The sequence below is a fragment of the Melanaphis sacchari genome, unplaced genomic scaffold (genome assembly GCF_002803265.2).
Source record: "Melanaphis sacchari strain LSU unplaced genomic scaffold, SCAv2.0 Contig45_pilon_pilon, whole genome shotgun sequence".
Classification (NCBI taxonomy): Eukaryota; Metazoa; Arthropoda; class Insecta; order Hemiptera; family Aphididae; genus Melanaphis; species Melanaphis sacchari.
This window is the reverse complement of record NW_020271303.1, coordinates 2,475,718-2,498,175: the sequence shown is the minus strand read 5'-3', so window position 1 is coordinate 2,498,175 and position 22,458 is coordinate 2,475,718. Positions and strand designations below refer to the sequence as shown.

At 24.0% G+C, this 22,458-nt stretch overlaps 2 protein-coding genes across 3 annotated transcripts; both read left to right on the top strand.

The window, feature by feature from the left end:
- Positions 1 to 265: 265 nt before the first annotated feature.
- On the top strand, positions 266 to 7,506 carry LOC112598138 (maltase 2-like). Of its 2 annotated transcripts, none has more exons than XM_025344502.1 (8): positions 266 to 466; positions 1,599 to 1,687; positions 1,767 to 1,924; positions 3,592 to 3,720; positions 5,023 to 5,278; positions 5,364 to 5,556; positions 6,980 to 7,123; positions 7,227 to 7,506. In XM_025344502.1, exons 2-8 carry the CDS (start codon positions 1,621 to 1,623, stop codon positions 7,342 to 7,344), a joined length of 1,065 nt encoding a protein of 354 aa, XP_025200287.1. In that variant the 5' UTR covers positions 266 to 466; positions 1,599 to 1,620; the 3' UTR covers positions 7,345 to 7,506. The 2 variants fall into 2 exon arrangements, with proteins under 2 accessions (XP_025200287.1, XP_025200286.1); XM_025344501.1 differs by having other exon boundaries at positions 1,588 to 1,687.
- Positions 7,507 to 12,474: 4,968 nt separating this feature from the next.
- LOC112598128 (maltase A1-like) lies at positions 12,475 to 21,150 on the top strand. Its single transcript, XM_025344485.1, has 10 exons — positions 12,475 to 12,716; positions 14,762 to 14,941; positions 15,018 to 15,175; positions 17,312 to 17,440; positions 17,518 to 17,756; positions 18,626 to 18,824; positions 18,898 to 19,153; positions 19,263 to 19,455; positions 19,927 to 20,070; positions 20,950 to 21,150. Exons 1-10 carry the CDS (start codon positions 12,533 to 12,535, stop codon positions 21,044 to 21,046), a joined length of 1,779 nt encoding a protein of 592 aa, XP_025200270.1. The 5' UTR covers positions 12,475 to 12,532; the 3' UTR covers positions 21,047 to 21,150.
- The last annotated feature ends 1,308 nt before the right edge of the window (positions 21,151 to 22,458 follow it).

Here is a 22,458-nt window from a genome sequence, read left to right as displayed (position 1 = left end):
ATGTATATAATTTAAATTAATATTGATATTTGGTAATAAAATGCTATATACTAAAGCTATAATACCCGTTATAAAAGTGTTATATAGCAGGTATAAAATAATATTATTGTATTTTATAAAGACCAATAATAAAGATTAATTTGGTTAAGATTTACAATATGTAATCATCTGTATGAATAATATTAAGCCTAAAACTTAAACCGACTTTCCATTTATATAAACGCGTCTTATGTTTAGACCTAATTATACATCGTCGTCACACCGTTTCAACTATAATTTATTATTATTTATTAATATTAAAATTTTGAAATAAATTATTTTTGTTTTGTTGTTTTATCCGCAGAATAAATTGTCAAAGGATTTGATGAGACATTCAAACCAAATTGGTGGCAAACGAATATCATCTACCAGATTTACATACGTTCTTTTAAAGATAGTAATGGAGATGGAATTGGAGATTTCAATGGTGCGTATGATAATATATTATTTTATACTTCATTAATGATTATATACATAACCCATATATTTTCAAATACTTATAAAATAAATAATAAATGAAGAAAAATATTATTTTTATCAATTTTCTTACTAATACATTATTTTTTCATGAGTTAAGATGTGCTCAAATTTTATTTTACATTTTATCTAAACAAATAACACATAAAATATTAGCAAAAAAGAAAAATGTACGTGTTGCAAATACCTAACTCATTTTATTTTTAAATAATTAATATTTGTATATTTATAGGTGTAATAATATTTTCTATATTCAGATTTGTATATTCTACCAAATATATTATTAAAATGTTATTTTATCGGTTTCCTATCAATAATTACATATTGAAAATTGTTTATTTTTAGAAACTGAAAATTATTTAATTTATTATATTATTTTAAAAGGAATTATACAAAGGGCATATTAAAGATCCTTTGTGACTTTCCTATAGTCTAGTTTTTAACATAAAATATTGTATTATAAAGAAAACGATTTTCAAGTATAATATATTATTTAGAACTAATTGTCATTTAAACAGTCTTTTTTTTTTAATTAAATTTGTTTAAAAACAATTTCATAAAAAATAAAATTTCTCTTTTTTATAGAGATTATAATACTATAGAGTTATTAGATAATAGGTACTTACTACCTAATTATTTAATTCTATTATTGAATTAATTAAAAATAAAGTTTTAATAAATAATACAGTCTAATCATTTTTAACAAAATAATAAGAATCTCAGAAAATTATTCAAAAATATACATTAATGTTTAAATCATTAATTTTGATTTGAAAAAAAAAATGTATTAAAAATATTAAAATTAATTAATTTCGAAAAGTTTCATTTTAGTTGAATAACTTTGTCAAATACTTTGATAATATCATAATTATTATTAATTAACGTACAAAATAGTAAATAGTATTTGTTTAAATACATTTTATGATAAGAAAAAAATACAGAATATATTTTCATTTTAAACTTGCATGGTAATTAATATATTTTTTAAAGGGTATCTTGGAAAAAATAGATTATTTTAAAACCATAAATGTTAGAGCCGTTAAGTTATTTCCTGTATTTCAATCTCCGCAGGATGATTTTAGGTATGATGTATCAAACTTTGAGATGGTTGATGAATTATTCGGTACTATGCAAGATTTTGACCGGTTAAGAGATGCATTCCAAAAACGTAGTATGTATGATTGGTACCTATTTTATTTATAGTTGATTTTCGTCCAAGATCTAATAGTATTGAAATTATTGATTTAAAGATATAAAATTAATATTGGACTTTGTGCCGAACCACACGAGTGACAAGCATCCTTGGTTCATAAAATCTGTACAGCGAAAAGAACCTTACACAAATGACTACGTGTGGGAAGACCTAATTATCGATGAAGATGGTAACAGAAAACCTCCAAATAACTGGGTAACTAATGAAAATCTGTGTAATAAATATGTATTGCAAGTATCGGAACGGGTCATATCTTGGAATTAAATGTGTTCGAAGGTTACGTTTTTGAATGGGAAGTGTTAAAAAAGTTATTCGTTTGAATATTAAAGTAAAAAAAAAAAAAATATATTTGTTCGGATAGATATAATATGTTCGAAAAGTCGTATATACAAAAATAATTTAGTTTAATTAAAAATAGCTATCTAATATTTTAAAAATAAAATTATTAAAAAAAAAAAAATTGTCAACGGTCCTCACGGTGCGACGATATTTGCCTATATCACCTTTATTAAATGTCGAAAGATTAGCCGAAGTTCAATTACCCTTCTTCGCCTGGTAAGGGTCAACGGCCACGACGGTACGATATTCAGCTATATCGGAGTCACCAGATTAGACTTTAAACAATTATCCGTGCTGGTACACCAATAATATTTTTATTTTTTTTTAATTAATCTAATATATTTTTTTTTTTTTTTTTTTTTTTATTTATATTATAATAAGACATTCCTAGCCTATAAGGCTATCTACATCTATGGATAAATAACATAATTTTTTTTTTTTTTTTTTGACTAATTTAAACATGATATAAGTATTTACAATTACAATTAAGAGCGATAATTACAGTAGTGACTAGTTATTTAATAGCATTATCGAATAAGATCGTGCGGGCGACCGCGTTTTAGTCGTCTTTGAGGTGGTGGTCGTATGTGTAAGTTGAAGTGTATTGAGCCAGTTGATTTTTGGAGTGAACTGTGGAAATTTTCTGCTAGAGCTTTTATATGATCTTGAATTTTTATGATTCGGAGGTCTTTATGTAGATTTTCGTTGCGTATGAACCATGGTGCGTTTGTTATTATTCTTAATACTTTGTTTTGGAAAATTTGTATTTTTCTTAAGTGTGTCACTGAGCAGTTTCCCCAGATAGGACAAGCATAGGTAATTAGTGAGCGTAATAATTGCTTGTAAATTAATATTGAGCATTTTTTTTGTATGACTGATTTTTTGTTTAGGATAGGAAATAGCATTGAGAGGCGCTGGTATGCTTGTTGTAATTTAGAAGCTATGTGAGGCCCCCAGGTTAACCTCTTGTCCAACGTGACACCAAGGTACTTGACAGAAGATTGCCAAGGTATGGAATCGTTGCCAAATCTTAGAGGTGGTGGAGTGGAATAGCGACGTAAGCTAAAAATGACTGCTGAGCTTTTTGAAGCGTTTATGTGTATTTTCCAGTTATTGCACCATGATGCTAATAGATTTAGGTGATCTTGTAAGTTGTTTGTTATCGCTTCGACGTTGCGGGATTCACTGTATCTAATATATAAAAAACACAATTTTTGGGGGATATTCTAGCCGACATCAAGGTAGTGTCTCCTGGATAACATAAATAGGCTAGTCCCAACTCACGTGCTCTTATGATACAACTTATGATATTTAATGTATTATTTCATTCATACAAGTTTTCAAATTTATATCTATTCGAACAAATAACTTTTCTAACACTTGTTATTTGAACACATGTACCCTACCCATCCAGTATAAATGGTATTACTATTAACAGTATTAACAGAATAATTGGTATTTTCTAAAATCGTTAATTGTACTGTGAACATTTAATAATAATTGTCTTTTTGTAACTATTGCAGTTAGGCGTTTTCAATATCGGGTCTGCATGGGAGTGGAACAAAGTACGTCAACAATACTATTACCACGCATTCCAAGTAAAACAACCAGATTTGAATTATAGATGTTCGATGGTCGTCGAAGAAATCAAGGTGTTTATTCTCGATTTTGTTAATATTATATGATATTGTAGGTACACATAATAGTATTAATTATATGAAGTAAATATGATTAAATTAATGCTAATTGTAGGCGTCGTTGCATAAAGTATATTAATTATGATTAGAAACAATATGACGTAAACACGTTTTCAGAAAATCATAATATTTTGGCTGGGACGTGGTATTGATGGATTCAGATTCGATGCAGTCAATCATCTATACGAAAGGGAAGATTTAGCTAATGAATCAAAATCTTATGAATTCGGTGTGCTAGACACTGATTACTTATCGCTGGTGCACAACCACACTCGAGATCAACCAGAAACTTTTTAAATGGTACGCATTTAGAGAGAACTGTTAGACGAATATTCATCATACGGAAAAAAACCAATTATGAAAATTATTATTGAACTCTCCGTATTTTGTTGAGATTCATAAACATTTTAAATAATAACTCCATTTTTACAAAATATCTATCAAATTTTGTTATATAATAATACTATACTTACATTCAACTATCATAACATTGACATTAACATTACTACAGATTCTTTATGGTGGAAGCTTACTCATCATTGGACAAAACTATGCTGTATTACGGTAACAAAACATCTCCCGGAGATCATTTTCCGTTCAATTTTTTATTTATGAATTCGTTCGACCAGCAATCCGGTGCATACAAAATCAATGATATAATTAAATCTTGGATGCTGAACATGCCTGAAAACATGTGGGCTAACTGGGTGGTCAGTGTGTGATACTACATAGGCTGTCACCTATTGACGTGACATTATACACAGAATGATTCTTTTAACATAAAATAGCCATTTTATCCGTAAAATTCATATTCCTAGGAAAATATTGGTACTATCTATACTCAAGTTTAGTAACACTTCTTAGTTATTAGTGATTAAGTAGTTACTATGTACTAGTTCAATAATTTATGTCAATATATCTTTAGAAAAATAATATGTTTTAAATTATGAAATCATATGAAATTAGAATAAATGTAAGTCATTATTAAATATATGTATAAATAATAGTAGAAATAGAATAGCGAAAATTTCGATTTTTCTACTTGGTATAGAATAGACAATAGCTTAAAATGAAAATAGGTACCATAATATATTTATATATTAATATATATAATATATTTAACGAGTAGACAACACTCTTTCATGATAAAATAATTATCCTTAATATAACATAATGTTGTGGCATACGTAAAATATGTAATATAAAAAATATGTAGATAAATAGAAAAAACTGAGTTTAATTAATTTGGTAGTTTAGATCGGCAATCACGACTGTTCACGAGTAGCGTCTAGGACGAATCCGTTGTTGGTGGATGGCCTCCACATGATGCAAACTCTGCTGCCAGGAACTGCGATCACGTACTACGGCGATAAGCTGGGAGTACAAGACACGTATGTTCGATGGAACCAGACTGTAGACCCATCTGGACGTAACGTCGGAATGTTGCGATACACGACATTCAGTCGGGATCCCGCTAGAAGCCCGTTTCCCTGGGATGACTCTGAAAGCGCCGGTGTGTATATGCCGTTTTCACCCATGTGCTAATTAAATTCGTCACGACGTTCAATAATAATAATAATGGAATGTTTCCATTACAGGTTTCACCAACGGAACGCAAACGTGGTTACCCATCAATCCGGAATATTGGCGCGAAAACTTGGTTCAACTGTTCAAGTTTAAGAGTCATCTTAGGACGTACAGACAGTTGTCAAACTTAAGGCAGATACCAACAATCCTTAAAGGAGACTTGCACACATACGCTTTTTTTCAATGGGTTTTCGGTTTTTCAAGGTAAGTTAGATATTAATCAGATTGAAATACTTACTTATAATTCAATTAAAATCAGAGATATAAAGAAACAACGATCATTTGATAAGCATCTATTAATATTTAAACTTAATTTTTTTTTTTTTTAAGTAAATGAGATTTTTTTTAATATTATAATCTAAAATTATCAATAAACGTAAATTAATAATCACTAGAGCAAAGACTTTCATGCATTAAAAAATCATCAAAATATGAATTTAAAAATATGCACTTATGCATCAAAAAATTTAAAATATGCAGTTTAATATATCCTCAAAAAAATTAATACATTAAAATTTATAGCTCTAAATATTATATTTTTTCTTTAAATATTTAATTTTAATAATTTTATATTATCTCTCTATAAGTTTTAACTGAATTTTATATCACTTTATTATAATCTAATCTACAGATTCGCAACTATGATAAAATTAGTCTCTTTCGTCTTTATAAGAATATAAAAATAGTTAAATATAATAATTTATGTCCTTAATCATGAAAAATATTCACTAAAAAACATGATTTTCTTAACCTTTAAAAAATATGCACCACAAATTAAAAATATACTCTTATAATCAAAAAATATGTCCTTTAAACCAAAAAATGTCAAAATATGCAATAAAATGCACTAAAAACTTTGATATTTTGGTCACAAACGTTGTGAAATGTATGTACTTACTCTACATACGTAAAAGTAAACACGAAAAAATACGCAAATGCATAAAAGTCCTTGCTCTAATTTCATCAATTACTGTTGTCAAACAAAAACCAAATTTTAAAATTTTATTATTGTAGAGTAATATAATAAAATCTATTATTTATTTCCCTATACTACAACATTATATTGGCCATATTATTTAAAATATTATCACAAAACTTTGAGTTAAATTCACAGTATATATAATATGTATACACCTTTATTATATTAAATTAGTAAAACTAATTATTGATAATATTTGTTATCATATAAATTACAAAACATTGTTTATGTTTCTATCAATGTTATTCTTAATGTATTTAGATTGTCGAGGTTTTGTGTATTTTTAGTTTACATATTATAGTTACTAATTTTATAGTAATATGTTGTATAATAACGCATTATATATTCAAGTTATGAGTGTCACGAGTTACGTTATACATAATATAATATTAAGTTGGTTTGAGTATATAGAAGATAATCTATTACCTACAAATATCAATTTTCAACACAAAAAATAAATTTTATTTTAAAACAAACCATCAAGTCATACATTTTTAAATTAAAATTTCTGAAGAAAAAAAACTTATTTTGATTTAAGAACAGTTGATGAATTAATTTTTTTTTTATAACATTCATCAATAAACAATGATATATTTACATAATTTATAGTATAAAATTTAAATTTTAGTTTTTTTTTTTATATCTTAGGAGTTTTTATGATCATCCAACTTTCTTCGTCGTCATTAATTTTGGCAGTAAACTGGAAAAAGTTAATATAAAAGCAGCTAGAGATACATTACCAGAAGTATTGAAAGTCAAAGTTTCCAGTATAAATTCAGGTTATGTAACTGGGTAAGTTAAAAACGTACAAATATGATAACTTTCTGCAAACAAATAAAAAATCCAAATTTCGTATACCTACCTAAAGCTATTGTAATTTTTATTTTGTTTTTAGAAACATGGCAAGATCAGATACCATAATAATGAGACCGAAAGCAGCTCTTGTCTTCTCAACATCAAAACCTAATGAAGATATCTTTTTTTTTCCAAAAACAATTAAAATTACTTATTAAACTATTGATGTAGGTGTATAGGCTTAAGTAAAAATAAAATAAAATTGGTTTTAAAGCGTATTGCATAGTTTTTATTTTTTTTTTCGTATTAACTATTATGGCTGAATAAAAATTAAAAAGTGTTTAAGATTTTCACTAACACTTAATATTAAGCTTATTTCAGTAAACAATGCCTTATGATAAAATTATGAATAATATATAAATAAGTTATTTAATGTGATGTAATATAAATAACAAATAACAATTTATAAAAATAAATTAAAGCATTTAAATATTTGTTTTAGATATGTTTGTGTAATATAATCTATCAACAATAATGATTTTCCTTTGAAAAAATGTGTGCATATACTTGTGTTTCCGATGCTAGATATATTTGTAATATGTTCAAATTCTGAAACAATTATTGTAAAAAAATTGGTTGCTCATAACTTTATATATCTTTAACTGTTATTATTTGTGTTTATATTTTAAGTCCAAATAATAATATGATAATATTTAGTGATCATTAACAAAGAGCTTTTTTCTCAGTACTGTATCAAGATTAGTTTTATGTGGTACATAATTATGTTTTGGATTCTAATTTCTATTGGCAACAGTATTATGACACACATTTTTTTTTTATTTTGTATAAAATGAAAATGCACATATTCTGGTGTTTTGCTACACTATTTGTACGTTTAACTATAATATTTAATATTGCACAATATCAAAATGACAAAATCTAATATTTTATATTAGAATATTATAGGTTAGGTTAGGTTGTTATTTTTATTTGTTCTTTAATAATTAACGATGGTGGTATCCTCTTTCTCCGAAGTAGTTCCTGCGGAAAATACCTAGGAGAGAAGTTGAATGTTGCCGGTGAAAAAAGAAAGGTTGGTTAGGTTAGATCTGAAATCATTTTGAATTTTGTAAATTTTTTTTTTTTCAGAATATTACCTTGAACACTTTTCAATCAAATTTTTGATAGATGATAGTTATACGAATATACCGATAACCATGGTCATTATTATAAAATGTTAGTTTAAATTATTATTGTTAGGTATACTACGAATTGAAGGTATCTAAAAGAACACCTATTTGATTTCACCAATATAGATTTTGATAGTACAACCTAATAACTCTATGTTTATAATGGTATAAAAAAATAATAGTTATAGTACTAATTTACAAAATGTTAGGAACCGATCATTAAAATATTGAAATAGAAATATAATAATCAGTTTAATATTAATTGAAATAACAATTTATAATTTTTGTTTATGATGTTATTTTCCCTAAATTTGACTAACTGCCAACTTTTCGGTCTCAAAGTCACACCAGCTTAACTTGAGGTATTGAAAATTAATACTTCAAATTGACGGAATCGATTGGTTGAGTAATTAGTTTCTGAAGTGTTGATCTATGTTGCGGAGTTGATATACCTTGTCACCAAATAATAAATTTTTGACGGAACTGATAAAAATCATATAATTCTCCACTGAATTTTCATCACTAGCAACAGTTTTACGATAATATTATCATTATTAAATATTATTGTCTGTCTGTACCCAGTCGCTCTTAAAACGATAACTTGCTGCTCAACTAGACATCGTCAGTTTCAAATTTTTTTAAGCAATTTTAAGAATTTTACGACTTTTGGTTTATTCAGATGTAAGGCTTTGTATTTTATAGTTATGTTTGGTACACTATTTGATACCAGCGTTAAATAATTCTGCAATAAAACAAAATATATAAAAATTCATAAAAAACAACCACATTAATACGTACATTATTTCATGTTTTATTCATTATTTCAAAAACCCTAATTATTAATTATTATGCAAATTAATATTATAATACAGTTAAAAATCACTCGTTATACAGAATGAGGCAATGAAATAGCCGATTTCAAAAATAGTTTTTCTCCATAATTGTTTAAGATAATAATTAATAATGCTCACTAAATATTATTAACTTCAAAATTTACCTTTGATAAGTATGCAGTACTAAACAGTGTGTTTTTGCTATAAAATATAACTTTATGACTATTATATTACTTATTAATATATAGTTATCAGCGTTTATTAATTTGTCTTAATTTAAACTTTAAATGAAATAATCTACTACTAGGAAGATAAATAATATGAAGGTTATATTGAGGAAATATCTTTTTATAAATAAATAGCATGTTATTTATTTCATTTTATTATAAAAATAGTAATTAATTTCCATTCTTTTTTTGTTATGTACCTATTTTATAATTTTAAATTAAACATTATAGTAGCTCACCTTATATGACTTATTATAGGTATATTACAATACGATAAAGGTATATACATTGTTATTCATAAGTTAATGCATATTATGTAAACTGATAATTTTAATATGTTCATTCACAGCTAAACAATCTTATATAAACTTATATATTTCTATACTGCTACTCCAGTTCGAGTTTAACACAAACATGTCATTATAGATACATATGTATTTCTTAACTGAAAAAAAAACATGATAACAATAATTTTTAGTTACATACAAATAGTAATACAATTGAAGTTAATAGCATACATGTAATGTGTATTTTAAAGTTAATCAGTTTAACAACTTTGAGTTATTGAGAACATATATTTTTATTTTGTATGTAAACTGATTTAATTTTTAAAAGGTATCTCATCTAGCTACTAGCTTTATTAATTTCATTAAAAAAAAAATGTTTGATGAAAACAAAATTTTACTATAGGTTGTCAAGTACATTGCGTATCATACGCCTAACAAATAATAACGAATAAATAACACAAATTATCTATACTCTGCAAATAATAATAAATGCTATAATATTGAGAATAAAAGAATTGCTTAAAATCTATTTAAACTGTTCGTTTCAGAAAGTTCTAAATGTTTGTTTTAATACTAATAAGTACGTTCTTGCAATTCAAGTTAATATTATATTACATAAGAAAAAAATGTATTAAAAAATTTAATATTATCATTAGTTTTATTATATACAATATTATTCTTAAAGAAACAAAATTTTTATAAGAAACTCGTGTACAGTATTTAGTGAAAAATTAAAATTTTAATATTGGTTTATTATTTGATTAAATATTATACGTGATAAAATTTTACTATATTATTCTCTTATCTAAATTTATTTTTTAATAACAAATTTGGAATTATATAATACACTCAATTTTATAACATTTTAAACAGAATTTGACTTCAATAATGATTAAAAAAAATAAATAATAATGGCATCGTTGTACATTATACAATTATTGCAGTAGTTATGTTTTTATTATTATTATTTTTTTTTATCGGACACGTTTGCGTCATTGAACATTTTAAATATGTATAATATTATTCGTAAAGCATTTAATATTTACTTTTAATGACAAGATAGTTGATAAGGATGTTGTAATATATAAATTAAGTAGTACCGAATGTCGTTACACTCAAAACTTAAAACTATAAAAAGTGTTTATTACACAACACAATAAACATAGTAAAAAAAATGTAATAAATATTAATTGTAATTCGTTTAGTGTTTAGTATGATCAAATAAGTTATCAATCAATATCACGTTTATTAATGATCTACTTACTTGAAACATAATATTTTGACATTTTTTTTTTCGACACAAGTTTTAAAACTAATTAATTAAAAAAAAAATAAATACAAATAATTTAGTTACAGTCATACTGATCATTGACTTTGACTTTGACATCTTTTCGCATCTTATTACTTCCTTCATTTTAACGGCAGTCAGTTGTTTATTTTAATTTTGAATAAAAAAAATTTAAAAAAAATAATTTAGTTCATTCTCATAAATAAATTTAAACAAAGCTTTTTAAATATTTAATTTAGATATTTCATGGCATTTTAAAAATGTTAATCAGTAATCACTCATAAAGCATTAATTAATCAACCAATTATTACCAAATAGTATTAAGTTTATAAATAAAACCAAATTAAAAAGTCTTAATATTTCCTATATAGCTTGAAATTTAATTTTAATCTCTTGTATTCCATAAGTTTCATCATTTATAAAATATAATTTTCCATAGTTATTTTTTTTTTTTTTAAAAGAAATTATTATTTACGTACCTAGAATTTTTTCTCAACATAAAAATGTATTTTTAGTTTTCTTTTTTTTATAGATGTTTATTAATTATTTTTATTTTTGTAAGTATAAATTTTAATTTTTCTCTGATAATATTAGTTGTTTATAAAACTGATAACTAAAGTGATGAGTATAAAATTGAAATATAGCTGCGATTGAGCAATGCGCTTATTAAGGGGTTTTAACTAGGTAATTTTAAAAGTAGTTAATTACTAAAATAAATTTAAGCTCGTTTACAAAATAGTCTTAAATTTTTCTTATATCAGTGCAATCATTGGGTATTAACAAATACTAAATTATTTATAATATGCTATTTTGATCAATTGAAAGTTATGTTTATTAATTAATAATAGTTTTAATATCAATTTTTTATTATAAATAAAGATTAACTACAATTAAAATTAACAACTGTAGACAACTACAACTAAATTTATTTTTTCGATTAGGAACCACATTTCAATATGTTTATAGTACCTATACATATGTTATCAACCAAGATACTTGATTATTAATTACTGAAAATCTATATTATATATGAGGTTTTTTTATGTATAGCTTATCAATATTAATATAAAATATTATATAAATATATTATTTTTTGTTTATAACCTAATGCAAACAATTCAAAAGAAATATAAAAAATAACATAATTAAAATCAATATAAAAAACCGTATCACTCGATGTTATATTCAAGATAATATTATTATTATCACGCTAAGTGTTGTCATATTCAACAACTGCCATGTACAAAAGCTAGTGCTTTAATATTTATTAAGTATAACAATAAACTGAATAATAAAGTGAACATTACGTCTTTCCTGTTCATCAGTTTAAGAAAATTAAATCATTATTTCGTTTACTTTTTTAATACCTCGTTTAACGGATTGAACTGCGTAATGCCAGAAATTCTTGAGTGCACTGATTATGTTAAATTAAAGATAGGAAACTCAGCCACTTACTAAATGACGTGCAGATAAATTCATACAAATGTAGTATCTTATCGAAATGCATAAATAGTCCATAACTAATGATAAGTTCGACATTACGAGAATTGTATACTCTGTAATACGACCCGCTCAGCCAACATGTTTAAAGTAACCACGGTGTGTATGTGGCTATTTGCCTTTAACAATCTTGTGTCTTCCGAGTATATTTATGAAGGTTTGAGCAACTCGTACGAATTGGACTGGTGGCAAAAAGAAATTATTTATCAAATTTACGTGAGATCATTCAGAGACAGCAATGGCGATGGAATTGGAGACCTGAACGGTGAGTAAAAATACATTTGAACAATTTTATTATTTTTTGTACACCTTCTCATGTTAATTTTTAATATTAGTCATGTATTAAGAATATATTATTGGCTATATTATAGTAGTACCAAACTATCATATTGATTTAATTTATGTACAAAAAAATTAATTTGATAATTGTATTCATCAATAATATAATATTAAAAGTATACCTTTTAATTATTTATTTTTTAAGTGTGTTAAAATAAATAAATAATAAAGGTTGTGAAAAATGTAATTTAATTAATGATATTCTAAGAATTATTTTCATATTCATTATAATATGAAACAATATGTTTTTTTTTTTTTTTTTATTGTTACAACATTAACTAAAAGATTAAAAACAATATTATTAAATGTATATGTGATATTTATATATATATATATAGAGAGAGAAAGAGAGAGAATGTACGAGTATGTATTAAGTGCATTTTTTGTCTACATTCTTAAATCTAAGAAACTAAAACTTTTAAAATATATTTATATTATAATCTACCTAAATCTTAAATTGAATAAAAAAAATAATTCATTTAGGTAAGTAATGTGTGATTACGTGAAACAATAATTAGTATTTAAATATTTTTTATGTACCTACTCAAATACAAATTTCAAATAATTTTGAAAAATACTTTCTCAAAGTATGTATATTTGAAATAGAATATTAGTTTTAGATGACTTTTTATATTATTATACTAGTTAATTTAAATACGTATAATAAAAAAAAAATGAGTGATGGATATACGCATCTTAGTCAAAAATATAATTCATACAAAAAATAAAAATATTACTAATTTGAGTATATCTATAAATCCATTTTTAAATATTTATATCTGTACTAAAATATTTTTATTTACTGAATATTCAAATACTTATAAAAATAAGTATATTTATTTGAACTTTTAAGGTTACTGTTTGCACATATCAGGTATTATACTATTATATCATGAAAATCAATTATAATATATTTTTAAAATTTTTTATGAATACGATATCACAGTTTGATTGACTGGAAAAATAAAACAACATTATAAACAAAAAATAGTTCAACAGAGTCATAGTAGGGTAAGAAATCATTTTTACAAAATTTTCTCTTCCATGGAATGAGTCTATTAATAGGAATTCTAAAAGGTTGTAGAAATGGAATCGTTCCAGAGAATGCATTGAAATTTAAACGTAATTCATTTTTATGATTAATTTTTTTTTTTTATATATACATAATAGTTACTTAATAATTTACTAATTTATCAATAATTAACTAAATACAGATTTTTATCTCGTATGTCGTTTTAATGTAAGAGCTTATAAAGTTAAATTATTCATTTACATGAAACATCTTCAACTCTTGTTTTCACGGTGTAATTTATTTATTTTTTATCATTTAAGGTTTAATTATTTAAAGTTAACTATAACTTATTTTGTTTTTAACAATTTTAACTTAAAAGTTAATTATAATAATAGGATTTAATTACTATGAATTTTTCAATATACACAATAATTTTTAGTCTCCAGTAAATTCAATCAAGTTACGGTCCCGAAAAATACCCAATCCTAGATTATGATTAAGTACCATAGAGAATACAATAAAATAGCGTGAGGTCGAAGAGGGTTGTGCCTTAAAATCTTAAGTTAAAAATTTGTATACAACTTTCTATAAGCTCGATTAAATAAAATATTATATACATCTAAAACTTTATAGGTACTAAAAGTTAAGTAAATTAATAATAACTATTATTTTCTTCAAAACGATTACATTTATTTTAACAACACAGGTGATACTGCTTTAACGATATCAAATTGTACAAATATGCCTTAGGTTTTTTAAATTTGTAAATTTGTAATATTTTTTAAATACATTTTTATAATTTAGAAACATGAAAGAACTATTAACTTGTTAACAAAACATATATGAATAATTACTTTAAAATATTGTGATTATGGGAATTATTAAAAAATTATTGTTAATTAACATATTTGACGTTCATATTATAATTAATTAATACCATTATATTTTGTATTTTGTAGGTATAACAGAAAAAGTCTCATACTTCAAAAGTATAGATGTTGGTGCCGTTTGGTTATCGCCGATATTCCTTTCACCGCAAAATGATTTTGGTTATGATATTTCTGACTACAAAGAGATCGATCCTATTTACGGTACAATGGAAGACTTTGAACGAATGAGAGATGAGTTTCATAAACATGGTACTTTTGCAATTTATCATTATAAATATTTTTTTTTCTCAAAAATAATTAAGTAAATTTTAATACTTTCACACAGGCATAAAAGTCTTATTGGACTTTGTACCGAATCACACAAGTGACGAACATGAATGGTTCCAAAAATCAATTAAAAAAATAGAGCCCTTTACTGATTATTACGTATGGAAAGATCCAATCATTGATATACATGGCAATAAAACGCCTCCAAGTAATTGGGTTAGTAATAAAAACATTACATTTATTTTTAATTTATAGACTACGCAGGTTTTATTAGTTTATTATAATTATAAATTAACATAATTCCTTCCAGATATTGTTTTTTTTAATTTCAATACGGTGTTTTAATGGTCAAAATATTATCATATTTCCGTTAAAGTCTTAGTTTTAAGGCTTAAGCTTTTTCAACGCATTATAAATGGCTTTATTAACATCCAAAAATCACCAACTTTAAAAAAAAATAAAAATATTTTGTCTTAGGTTCAAAAAAAAAAAAAAAAATAGACACAAAAGACAAATAAGATAAAATATTTTGGGATTTCACAAAATTAGTGTCATTACGAATGTCATTTGTTAGTCAAGGTTAGGTTAGGTTAACACACATCAATTTGATTATTTTTCCTATCATAAATTTGTGGATAATATTTTCATAACCAACAATTTATCTTTAACTCTAAATTACTTCTAAGTAATAATCAATAAAATTATTATCTATTTGCGATTTTAAGATAGATGTCTTACCTTTTAAAATATTTGACCACTCAAAAGTTAAAAATTAACACAAACAATTATAATTAAAAGATTAATTTATTAATTCAAAAGTCGTCACTGTCATTTTTAATATTTTTACTGATTCTAAAATAAAATATGTATTAAATACCAATGTTGTTTATAAAATCGTTATTTTGAACAATACGCTTAACTTAAAACGCACATTGTTATGTCTAATTTAATATCTAGTTTATATTTATGTAACTGAATTACTAATAACGTTATAGGTTTTTTTTGTTTTCATGTGTTTTATCTTGGCCAAAAATCAGAGTTGGTTAATTCAAACCTTAAATATTTTATTAGTTTATTATGTTCATACAACTTTCTAAAAAAAAAAAAAAATGTAATTACAATTTTAATTTGTTTTGATTACAAGCTAACACATAAATTATGTTAAATTTAAACTGATCAACCCTTCTCAATATAAGTCTTAGTATCTAAGAGTAATTTTTAATATAATATATTATTTATTATATTGTGATATGCTCATATATTTGAAAGTAACCAAATATCTATACTTACCTAGATAGCAACAAATCAATATTAAACCTAAAAATCATCATATTTAATTTTTCAAGTTAAAAATACAAGCCGTAAAAATCAAGTAAAATATATTGAATATGTCGTAAACTCTTACAAATGAAAGTAAATTTTATTATTTTAATTTTAACTTGATTTAGCACTTGAGTGAAAAAAAAAATGATTTTTTACGTATAATATTTATAATAGCCTAAACTATAAAGTATATTTATGATGTGCAAAGTTATTTAAAACTAAGTCATTTCATAGTGTTAATGTTAAATATAAAAAACATCTTGATACATAATATTCAATATTAAGTTAGTATTTTAACATCTGGTCAAACGATGCCAATTATGACAAAACTTAATATATGCAAGTATTATTATAGTAAACTAACTATTAAGTATTAACCATAATGAAAGTATATTGTCATTATGGAGTTCAATTATAACTTAAAATTAATTTTATTACTGAAGTGTATGCTAAAAACAATATATTAAACATTATTTAAATTTTAAACACATTTTTATTATTTACAATATTTTTTTATGCTTGGCTTATATAAAAATATTATTTTCATATTATTATAAATATTAAATAATTAAAATGTATAAACGAAGTAATAGCAGACACAGGAATGTTTACATATACTTTGGTTTTAGATAGTAGTAGTAGTACTGAAGTAAACTCCTAAGAGTTTACAATCGTTCAGCCATACGCCACAATCAGCTTATAAATCTAAAAAAATATATAACAAACGATTTTTTTTTTTTAAAGATATAAAACTATTAGATACACTATTAAGTACTTATAGCAATATTTCAATTGTAAATAACTTGATTATTTTCTTAGTCAATAGTTATTATTTTCTATAGTTGTAATTTTTTTTTAATTGTAAGTATTAAATAGATATGAAAAATATACGTCAAAAGAAAATAATAATAATACAGTTTAAAAAAAAAAAAAAAAATAATAATAATAATAAAAATAAACCATTGACTATTTATTTTAATACTTATGTTTAAACAAAATTATAATATACGAGATTTTGTTAATTTCCAGTTGGGTGTGTTCAATAGTGGATCTGCGTGGGAATGGAATGATGAACGTCAACAATATTATTTACATCAGTTTCAAGTGAAACAACCAGATTTGAACTACAGGAATCCGTCGGTTAGAGAAGAAATTAAGGTGTTCTACTCATGATGATTAAATACAATTAATTGGTTGTTGATTGATATTTTTAACAAATAATTAATTTTTTTAAGAACACACTATTATATTGGTTGGGACGTGGAGTTGACGGATTTAGATTCGATGCTGTTAACTATCTATTTGAAAGAGAAGATCTACTTGATGAACCAAAGTCCAACAAAGTTGGCTATTTGGACACCGATTACGATTCCTTAATACATACAAGCACACTTGATCAACCGGAAACTTATACCATTGTAAGCTCATGGAGACAGATGCTGGACAGCTACAGGACCAGTGAAAAGAAAACTAAGTAATTAAAATATCAAAATATAAATATTTATATTAAAGTGTATAGTATTGATAATATTATTAATTGATAATAATGGTGAATGTTTGAATTCGTTAAAAATACTATAAAAATACGGATATTTATTGGTGTATGTTGACGTGTACGATAAGTATAATGAGGAATTTTGATATAGCTATTATGATTTTGTGACCTAGTTAATTATATTAAATACAATAAATCACATTTTCACCAATTTTGAGAATATTTTTAGATTATTACAACATAAATTTACAAATTATCATTATTTATTACTCGTATAATATCTATAGTCATTACCTCGTTGGGATGTGAAATTCAAAATAAATAAGTTATAAGTCCCTATAGTTGATATTTTTTTTTAATTATGAAAATAAAATTATAAACTAACAGCATAACTAAAATAACTAAAATTATTGGAAGAAAAATAATTATTTTTCATTTATGTGTCCGATTTTATTAAAATTATTGTGACAATAACTCAAAGTTGATGATTATAACATTTCGACTTAGCATTACGCCTAGTCAACTTTATTCTAAATTTCTAAACATATGTTGGCGTTCAAATTACACACACTTATAAAAAGAAAAAAAACATCATTGTAAAATCAATACATTTGTCGTTTTATTTTGAATCTAAAACACATCAATAATATTATAAAATAAAACTACTTTTATTTACGTATTTACATGTTACACTATTAAATTTTATTGTATTTCAATGATAAAGCACGAATTATTTATTAAATTTTGGTATTAAAATTGTATTATTCATACTTATTTATTTTAAATTTTATATTATACTTAAACTAATACCTTGAATATATACCGTTTTTCGATGCGATGTTTTATAGATTTATGATGGTGGAATGTTACTCACCTTTTAATAATACCATGCTGTACTACGGTAACCAGTCATCGCCTGGTGCTCATTTTCCATTCAACTTTTTATTCATTAATACGTTTGATCAACAATCGGATGCTGCTAAAGTTTATGATATAATCAAATCCTGGATGAAAGGTATGCCCAGTGGCATGTGGCCCAACTGGGTGGTAAGTAAAACAAATAGATATTCTATTTTTTACAGTAATCATCAGTAAAAAATTTAATAATTATGACCTTTAGTTAGGTAACCATGATAACTCGAGAGTGGCTACAAGAAGCAACCCAATGTTAGTCGATGGATTACATATGATGCAACATCTCTTGCCTGGCACCTCAGTAACTTATTACGGAGATGAACTCGGTCTAATAGACACAAATGTTCGTTGGGACCAAACTGTTGATCCAGCTGGGCTTAACGTTGGCCCTTATAGGTTCTTAAAATTCAGCAGGGATCCCGTAAGGACTCCATTTCCGTGGGATAGTTCGTTTAACGCAGGTGAATATAGTAAATAACGTGTATCTATAATACAGTACAGTTCAATAATAAAATATAATTTATTCTAAAATAGATAAACTCATTATGTTACTTTCGTTATTACATGCAGGTTTTTCTAATTCATCTAAATTGTGGCTTCCTCTAAACTCCGATTATTGGCAAAGAAATATAGCAGAAGAATCAAAATATAAAAGTAACCTAAGGTCATACAGGCAATTGGCTCGGTTAAGGAGGAGTCTAACATTTGTCAAAGGCGATTTGCATTTATACACTTTATCCAAATGGGTATTTGGATTTTCACGGTAGGTTTTTTAATAAATGTTGTATAATTATATCATTCAAGTATGAAATATTTTGCTTTTGTCATTTAAAAAAAATACTACCTACATATATAATATAGTAATATCAATAGAAGATATTTAAAAACATGATTATGTGAATTCATTTCAACTTTAATTTAGTATTAAAATAATTTTTTTTAGTAACTTACTATTTATTTATAATTTATACTTTAATTTTTACTTTTATTGGAATACAAAAATACTGTCTGTAAAACACATTGTACTAATATCAAAAAATTGTTTAGCATTAATTTTTTTTGCATTTTTATTGATTAATTAAACATTTATATTTAATTTAGATAAACTAAGAGATAAAGCATAAATAATGATACAGTACAATATATTTATTCTTAATTTATAGAACTTTTAAAATTGCTTAAGTTGAAAAGATTATATGAAAGTAAATAATACTAATTTATTGATTAATTATAGGAGTTTTTATGATCATCCTACATACTTCATTTTAATCAACTTAGGGAGTGAAATAGAAACAGTTGATTTAACGAAAGCTAGAAATACTTTACCACAGATTTTAAAAATTAAGGTCTCTAGTATTAACTCTGGTTATGTAACCGGGTAAGTAACAAAATATTTTACATTTAAATATTTAAATTGATATAAAACAAGTATTTTAAACTATATACCATATAAACAGTGTTGAGAAGTATCTAGATAATTTAACTAGAAAAAATTACAGCATCTTTATTTTATCTAGACAAATCAGATACTAAGTATCTGATTGTCATCTAAGTTAAAATGTATTCCTATCTAGATAAATAAATAATTTCTAGTTTTAAATTGCAATGCTTAGACACGACGTTAATGAATGTTTTTACTTAATGTTTTTTTTCTTATTTGTTACATATAATTCTATTTTTATGCTAATGGTACTTTTAAGCAATTATTATTTATTAAATTAAGATAATAATTGTAGATACAGTGTTTGGAGTTCAGACTTCTTAAGAAAGATATTAATATAAGTTACCAATTAGTAATAATTTAAAAAAAAAAAAAAATAATAATAATAATAAGATTTACAGTATCTTTATGTTCAGTTCGAATTAAAGTAAAAAATTAGGTATACAGAAATAAATTATTGTTTAACAATTAAAATAAGGCATTGCATACGAAAATTATTTATTAAAAAGAACGGTCATAAAATAATTAAGAAATATATTTATTTTTTTTATGCATTTTAAATAAAAAATGAAAATATTATTTATTATGGTATCTAGATTAAAAATGTTTTATTTTTATCTTTAATTAGATGAAAGTAAAAATTATTTCGTGAATCTAAATCGAGATTATTGTTTACGAAATTATAAAATAGCTAGATATTATTTTTGTTATCTGGACTCAACACTGTGTATAAATATAATTTATTGAACAAAATTTGAATATTTTACTCTAATACGTTTAATGAGTTATTTATTTATAATTTTTGTATTGTTCTAGAAATTTAGTAAACACAAATTGTGTGTTTCTGCGTCCAAAAGCAGCTGTTGTACTCACAACCTCGAGAATAAATGAAGATTCATTATCTAATTTGTAGAATATTAAAAAATATAATTAACTAATGTAAATTATTAATTGAAGTATTAAATTATATTTAATTATTTTAATTAGTTCCCAATAAACTAAATCCATTTGAAAGTATCTAATGATGTATTGATATATACCTAATACCTATACATTAAACTATGTATCTAATAAATTATGACCAATATCATACCTACCTATATTATTATTAATGTGAGCTTATTAGCGATTGGTAAATCGATGAATTCTATTTGGGAAATAAGATATTATTAAAAACAATAAGATGATATTCCTAACTACAAGTGATAGAAATAAATTAATAATAATATTTTTTTGTTAAACCATTACTGATATTTAATATACAAAATTTAACTTAAAATAATGGTATTTGTTTTAACTATTAAATATGTATTGTATATATGTTATATTTTAGACTACCTAATTAAAACCGTGAAAGTCACTGTGATGTATAGTATAAAAGTTGCTTCTTATCATTAACTGATGTGTAAGTAATTGTTATGGATACCTATGTTGAATTTTAATTTAAAAATAAATCCATAAGGTGTAAGTATTAAATGTTTTAGAATTATAAATTTTCTAATCTTGAAATATTAAAAGATATGATTTTTGTATTTACATAGTATATGAGTGCGATATAAATGTGATAATAATACAATAAATTTCAATAAAAAAATTAATATTTTTATTTCAAGATGTATAGGGTTAAGGTACATATTAAGGTATGAATTAGATTTATTTTTAAAGTGTACGTGTTTATAGACTGTAATTTATTGTAAAAATATTGCTCAAATAAATTATTAGTTATTATTAATTATCTTACTTTAAATACTTTTTTTGTACGGATTTGAAATATTAAAATGAGAAATATTCAATTAAATAGTAATTATATTAATTTATATTTTTATTATTATAATTTATAACCATTATTGTATGAAATCCATAAATTTAATTACCTAAATTTACTATAAATTACCAATGATTTTAGAAATGTTGTTCATTAAACTTGATTAGCTTATAACTTTAGACACAAGTCTAATAAGTTAGCTATAATAACTTAATTTTTAAATAACAAGCTAAATGCAACAAATATTTACAAAAAAATAATATAAATATACAGTTTTAAGTATCAATCATAAACCAAAATAATTATGAAATTGTACATGAATAAAATAGTAGGTACCATATTTTTAAATTTCTATACATAACTTATTTTAGATGTTATTAATAATTGAATATAAAAAGGAAAAAATAATGTGTCAATGTCTCATCTTTGTAACTGCCAGTCGTTTTTTGTGCGTTTCTTTTCGCGACTTATTTTCTATTGTAAAGTTGTACAAGGTGGGCGTGACCAAAGTGGCAGTAGGCACTACCGCGACTGTGTGCACAACGAAAAAAAGAGGGTTG

What these genes read in the sequence shown, in the direction of transcription:
- LOC112598138 (XM_025344501.1), top strand. Translation starts at nt 365, where the DNA reads ATGAGACATTCAAACCAAATTGGTGGCAAACGAATATCATCTACCAGA. An exon ending in TGGAATTGGAGATTTCAATG is followed by an intron (nt 467 to 1,587) that starts GTGCGTATGATA and finishes CAATCTCCGCAG; the next exon opens with GATGATTTTAGGTATGATGT. An exon ending in AGATGCATTCCAAAAACGTA is followed by an intron (nt 1,688 to 1,766) that starts GTATGTATGATT and finishes ATTGATTTAAAG; the next exon opens with ATATAAAATTAATATTGGAC.
- LOC112598128 (XM_025344485.1), top strand. Translation starts at nt 12,533, where the DNA reads ATGTTTAAAGTAACCACGGTGTGTATGTGGCTATTTGCCTTTAACAAT. An exon ending in TGGAATTGGAGACCTGAACG is followed by an intron (nt 12,717 to 14,761) that starts GTGAGTAAAAAT and finishes TGTATTTTGTAG; the next exon opens with GTATAACAGAAAAAGTCTCA. An exon ending in AGATGAGTTTCATAAACATG is followed by an intron (nt 14,942 to 15,017) that starts GTACTTTTGCAA and finishes ACTTTCACACAG; the next exon opens with GCATAAAAGTCTTATTGGAC.